Consider the following 6,763-nt stretch of genomic DNA (forward strand, 5'->3'; position numbering starts at 1 on the left):
CTGTTGTCCAAATTAGGTTTTTAATCACTTGTTTGTACGTTTGTGATTCATTTGCCACATGTATTTGTTTCAGAGATTATAATATTGTACTATATTATAATATCATAATATTGATATGAACCATATCGCCCAGCCCTTCCACCTCTTGTACACTAGACACCAACATAAAACAGACTCATAATTACAAGCAAAGTGCCGCTAATTATGGCTCATTTTATCCCAAAATGTTACTGCCATTACGCCAGCACAGCATAAACATGTTGTTTATCAAGTTGTTTATTTCTTTTTAACTTTCCCTCATCCCTGCGTCCCTTCTCTCTATCTCTTATTCTCCTTAAATATCCTCTTCCATCTCTCTCTGTCTTTTTGACTTTTCTCCTCATTCCAATTTCTGCAATTGTCTCTACTCCACCATCTTTCACGTCTCTGGCAGTTTAAGTGTTGTGGAGGTCAAGAGTATTCGGACTGGTCGGTCAACATGTACCACAACTGCTCTGCCCCTGGTCCATTGGCCTGCGGTGTCCCTTATACCTGCTGCATAACTACTAAGGTAGGTATAACCATTACCCTTTTATAAGTATTATCACCACAACAACACTGCATTACATTACAGCAAGTAGGACTGTCACCTGTTCCATTACAGCTTTTTCATTGTTCCTGGCTCTATTTTTTTTTATAATGGGTCTGTGAAGCCATGAACACTCGGTTCAGTATGTATGTCATTATAGGAATAGCTGTAATATTGTGGAATTGCATTTAAAATACATCTCGTCTTCCTTATTATGGTGATTATGCCTTTGCCATGCCAGACACACTCACAGGCAATTTCCTCCCACACAAAACAATGTGCTCCCTTTAATGAATACACCTACAATCCCCAGAGTTTACAGGGAAAAAGCTCACTACTGTTAACTGTAGATAAAGTCTGCCAGTTTGATATTGTTACTGTAGTATTTTCAGTGTACAAGTTATAGAATAATGAACTAATAATTGATTGATTCTCAGTTAAAAGATGTTCTGCTATAGCAGGAGCCACTGCCACTTTGGTTTATCATCTCATCATCTAATTATATTGTTCTCATAATAGAGATATTGTGGTTCACAGATGGATTATAAATGAGTAAAATTGACGTACGTTAAGTGAAGGATGAGAGCGACTGACGAAACACAACACCATGTGTGCCTGTGACGACATATGGTAGGCGACTATTGCCCTTGAAACAGGCTCATCTTGGCTAACAAACAAGAAATCCACAGATTTAGAGATTTATTTATAATACTCCTTTCTTTGGAAGTATGTAGTACCAGGTTCCCATAACAGCCAGAGACAGCACGTCTTTCTTGAAAATCTATAGGAATACATTATAATATATAACAAGGTACATTCTTAGGTTGGAAATTATGGAATTGGAAGTAATTTTGCCATTTCCCTGCACTCCATTCTTTAAAATGTTCTGCATTGGTGCAAATGTAAGATAGATAGAAGCAACGTCTTTCTTGTCCATCAATGGTGTAATCAATCTTAATGGCTCATATAATTTCATCCATATTTAGATAATATATGATGTCCATATTTAGGTTCACATCAATGCTGTTTTCTACTTTATGATATTTGTAATTATCTTTGTAATTGCAGGCCTGTTACATTATGACACAGTATTACATTCAGTCACTTTGCAGAATCATGGGAAAAAAATGGTGACAGTGTGGAATTGTGAGTTACTCTCCCATTCCTACTACTGTCATCATAATACTGTAGTAATGTATTAAAAATTCTAAAACAAATTTGATTAATAAAGCCAATACAATGTGTATAATGACTTAAATAAGGTGATCATTCCTCCCTTCTCTTCTTTTTCTGCGAGACGGCCACAGGAGGTTGGCAGTGTGTTGTCTCATTTGAATATATGAATACATTTAAATATTTTGAATATGGAAAAACACAAGCACACACACACACACACACACACACACACACACACACACACACACACACACACATTACAGCTGAGCTTTCAACGGTCAACAGTATTGTGGTCCGTGTCAAGCTCCATCACACACGCCACACACACACACACACACACACACACGTTTCTTTGGTGTCTTCAGCAGTCTTGGGGTTCAGGACTGTCATCTGTGCATGGGAGAGGCAGTTATAATGTGTGTTGTTGTGTGCGTTTCCCTGGCAGTCTATGTGACGTTTTCACCACGTTAACCCTGCCTTCTTCTGTCTGTTGATTCCTCTTGAGGCTGAAATCTGTTCACAGGCTTCTGTCAGTCTCCCACAAACTATTCTACCTCTTAACGTTATCTGTTCTCTCTGCTTTCTCCCCTCCAGCCTAATGAAGTGGCCAACACTATGTGTGGGTACAAGTTGTTGGAAAAAACGGTAAGGCCTCAAAGTCTGACATGACTGAATTAAGAAAAGACTGATTTCTCATTAAATGCCAGCTCCCTCCTTAATGTCAGTTTGAAATAGTAAGTGCATTTTTAATTGCCAGACAATAACAGCCAGACAATTATAATTTTAAAGTGGCATTTTCAGACAGTTGTTCCAAACTATTAGACGTTGTTGTGTATTTAGTCTATATCTGTGACGTTCCACTTCCGGGATTGCTCTGGTGCCGCAGGAAATTCCGCCGGATGCATGTATTTCCTTCCGCTTTCTTTGTGTTGGAATTTTAAACTCCGGCTGTGGTTGACTGCTCCTCAGATCTCTGCAGGGTAAATCCAGACAGCTAGCTAGACTATCTGTCCAATCTGAGGTTTCTGTTGCATGACTAAAACAACTTTTAAACATACACATGTTCCACCAAAACAACTTCCTTCCGAGCCTATTTTGCAGCGGCACCGCTGCTTTTCTCCGGTAATTTAAGAAATGCCAATAAACCAGAGCACGTTTTTCTCCCATCCCTGAATGCTATGTGAACTAGCCAGACCCTCCTCCGCTCCACAGCATGGGGTCTTGCAAAGTGAGACTACTGTGTATTAAACACACAGAGTGAAGAGAGATCAGGCCCAACAGGTCCAGGATGTTGCTGAGGCTTGATCATTTTCAGTTATTTTATTAATTAAAACATGAATAATAAATGTTTTATTTGTTGAATGATGTGCTGCTGGTGTTAGATAGTTCACTAAACTAGTAAAACAACTAAGTAACCAATTCCATGACTGTAACCACTGTAACTGAAAACTAATGCTACAGTAACAAGCAATTTCTGTCTTGCAGCGTTTGGACTTGATTGAAGCCATCCATATCAGAGGCTGCACTAATGCTTTCTTCATCTGGCTGATGGACAACTATAAGATTATGGCAGGACTGCTATTAGGGATCCTTCTGCCTCAGGTATACACACACACACACACACACAGACAACACAAACTTGTCACAAACTATCAGTTAAGGCAGTTTAATATGCATGATGGTCAGCACAAATTGTTCCTTATTTATGAGGAAGGGGTCTATCATAGTGGGGGGTCTGGGTGTCCTCCCCCAGGGAAGTTTTGAGCATCAAAAACTTAATTTCCCGTATTCGGATACACTTTTATGCACCAATTTATGGTGAAAATACCTTTATTGTGAAAAAGAAAAACACAGATGACAATTCAAAATATATCACAAATATAATGTAAAGCATGTTGTTGCGTGTCATTGGGCATTTTTAAGTGGGTATATGGAAATCCTCGAGCTTTCTTAGTGGGTATACTGCGTATAATTGCGTATCACGTAGATTATTTCACCACTGGTCTGTTGGTGTTTGATTCAAACCTAACTTAGATTCAGCTCAGGTTCAACATCACCAACACGTTGTAGATTTTATTTGAGTTCCGAGTCAGCATTTAGTTCAAAGTATTCTGGTGGATCTGTGGTACCGGTAGGTCTGATTAATGAAGGAAGCGTAAAACAACTTTCATAAATCAATCAAGATTTTTCTTTCCATTTTTGGTCTTTCATTAATGGATAATATTATAGTCAGGGAGAACAGAAGTCTTTTGTCTGTCAGCAGTAAAACACCTGCTGACAGACCAGTGATTAGCTCTGCCTTGGTCATCAGTAACTGACATCGCTTCAGAGAAAAGACATCTCATTTCTCTAAAAGTGATTCCTCTCCTTGCATCTCTTTCTTGTGTCTAACGTGGGAGCGATTAAGAAACAAGGAAAAGATGCAAGTGAGGAAAACGAGGAGACTAGTGTGAAGCGCCCATGGTGACCTCCCTTCCTATACTTACCTTCTCTCTCTCTTTTTGTCTCCAGTTCTTTGGTGTGATAGTCAGCTGGCTGTACATCACTCGTGTTGAAGACGCCATCAGTGAGTACGGTAACTACATGGACCTACTGGACTCCAACGCAGATGAAAGAGAAACCAAGGAGCAGGGCCGCATGGGCAAATGGTTTAGGTGTATGCCAGAGATCGACTGATGGAGCGAAAAACAAAAAGCAGCAAAAGGACTCCATCCAATCACTCCAGTCAATCCAGATACTGTTGCAGCCACCGTGGGAGCCTTAGAACTGCAGGTTTACTACATGCTCACTCTGCTGTGGAGAAGAAAAATGTGTTGATGTTTTTTCATTTTTGTTTGTTTTTGGGAAGAAGGAATTATTCAGCAACCAGATTATTGAGAGTTTGATATTCAAGTGTCAGTAACTTTTTCAGTTTAACTGTAAACTTACTGCATGTATGTACAACAATGTTTTCAGGGCTCACTGTGGTGTTAACTATTAATTACTGTGTTAACATACAGTGTACTACTAATGCGTGAGTGGGCAAAAATAGCTCATTTAGGTATAGCTGGTGCTTTTAGCTGCATTGTGCCCAAAAGAGTCTCAGGGATAAACTCAGAAACCAATTGAACCACTTTTGTGTCTGATTTTATAATATGACATTTATTTCCAATACACAACCACAATTTTACAGCACTGACCTTTTTCTTACTTTTTATACCTGTGTTTTTGCTACAAATTAAAGCATTGCTCGGCTCCTTTATACAACCACTGGTGAAGCAGGTCTTATCATCCAACCACTACCATTTCCAAAATCTCCAATGCAAGCTATTGTAGTCTAAGACACCATTTCTGTCATCTGAAAGCAGGACGTGTTTGCCTTATTTGTATAAAGACTTGAGGCTTGAGACTGTAGAATAAGCCTTTATACAGTACACTGCACATCCACTTATGACCACAAGTCCTCACTGAACTTTTATGTGTCCAGGACAACAAGGGATGTTTGTGTCTTAACTTTGACTCTTCAAAACACACGTCCTGATCATCTTCAGTCAACTTACTGGTATAATGAGAAAATTAAAAAGCTGACCTGACACAGAGTCTGCTTCAGATGATCAGTTTTATGTCGATTTTAAAGCAACACCAAAGATTCTTTTGTACCTTAAAATAATGTTTCCAAAATCGTTTCAGTGGTTCGACTCGTAACAGGGTGAACGGCACTTCTGCATTCGCTTTGCAGCCCTCTATCGGCTATAACTGCACTATGCAAGTTTGCCAGATCGGGTGACCGGAGTTTAAAATGCCAACACAAAGGAAGCCCAAGGCAGCGGCATATCTGGTCAAAATTAGTGAAATCCAGCGGATTTTCCGGTGGCAACGGCGCAATCCTCGAAGTGGAACATCAAGGATATAGATTACCACTGCCATAACAAAAGGATATCTCAGCATTACAGCAAAGATGTACAGCAACCCTGTCTCCTATAGCTTTACATACTTCTAAATTGCAATCTGTGAGACACACAATTTATTTTTTATCAACATGACAAAATGTTTTAAGGATAAAGTGGCAAAATGTTCACACAGAACGTACCTCTAGTTACAAAACCTTGTGACTTGAAGCACAAGCTGTGACGTGTGTCAAAGTCCTATTGTTTTGCTCTATACACCCAGACCATCTCCCTGCAACTTTTACATGTCATACCACACTTGAAACAATTTTGCCATTGAACATAATCCAGGTAGCAATTAAGTTTCTAAACAGATTTAATTCAAAATTAATTCAAAGTATAATTTCTAGGAGACAGGGTTGCGTGTATAAATATTCATGCATATTCAAATTGGCTAGCTAGAGCATCCTAAAACATATAATCCAGTGTGTGTTTTTTAGTTTTACACATATGCATTTGTTATGATGTGCATGAAAAATTTGAATTTAATGTGCTACTGAACTTACTGAAGTTGGAAACTGAGACCAAATAGGTAATCTTTACATTTTACATTTTAAATCTCCCTTCCTTTGTGTTTTTTTGTGACTTCACTAATGATATTAGTATATACTGTACTGTACTTACATCACTGCTAAAACATGTTTGCAAGCATTTCAAATTGATTCTTTTCAGTCTCATGGAGGGTCAAATAAAGATTGCCAGGACTTTATCCTCACTACTATGGTCACAAATCAGTGCCAAATATCTATTAATGCAGAATAAATTAATTCAGCTCATGTTCATCTTGCTGCAGAAAAGAATTATTAGATTTTTACCTTACTAATATTTTGCGTTGTCCTTCACCTGGATTTGTTTTGTTAAGCCTCAATTAGAAAAGAGTCTTGTTTCAGCTCGGTTACTACTTGACTTGTAACTTGTGAATTTGCTGGTGGGTTGATGGTAAAGGTGTATATAATCAGTTAGCTGATGGTTTATTTAACGTGGTGCATACTGCTGCATTCATAAATCAAATTTGCAGGCTTTTTGAAGCATCTCTATTAGTGTTACAGTTGTTTTTAGTTGCTATGGTACCATTATCAATAGTATGGTGTAG

The 6,763-nt window shown here is 38.5% G+C and overlaps 1 protein-coding gene across 2 annotated transcripts in view; it reads left to right on the plus strand.

Annotated features, from left to right (window-relative positions):
- Nucleotides 1-5,425, plus strand: part of tspan15 (tetraspanin 15) — a 32,145-nt gene extending 26,720 nt beyond the window's left edge. For both annotated transcript variants that reach the window (XM_028587431.1, XM_028587440.1), the window contains exons 6-9: nucleotides 434-550; nucleotides 2,339-2,389; nucleotides 3,230-3,346; nucleotides 4,256-5,425. In XM_028587431.1, coding sequence (XP_028443232.1) covers nucleotides 434-550; nucleotides 2,339-2,389; nucleotides 3,230-3,346; nucleotides 4,256-4,420 — 450 coding nt within the window. In that variant the 3' untranslated portion in view covers nucleotides 4,421-5,425. The remainder of the gene's footprint in view (nucleotides 1-433; nucleotides 551-2,338; nucleotides 2,390-3,229; nucleotides 3,347-4,255) is intronic.
- Nucleotides 5,426-6,763: the final 1,338 nt, after the last annotated feature.

This window comes from Perca flavescens, chromosome 1 (genome assembly GCF_004354835.1).
Source record: "Perca flavescens isolate YP-PL-M2 chromosome 1, PFLA_1.0, whole genome shotgun sequence".
In the NCBI taxonomy this organism is placed as follows: domain Eukaryota; kingdom Metazoa; phylum Chordata; class Actinopteri; order Perciformes; family Percidae; genus Perca; species Perca flavescens.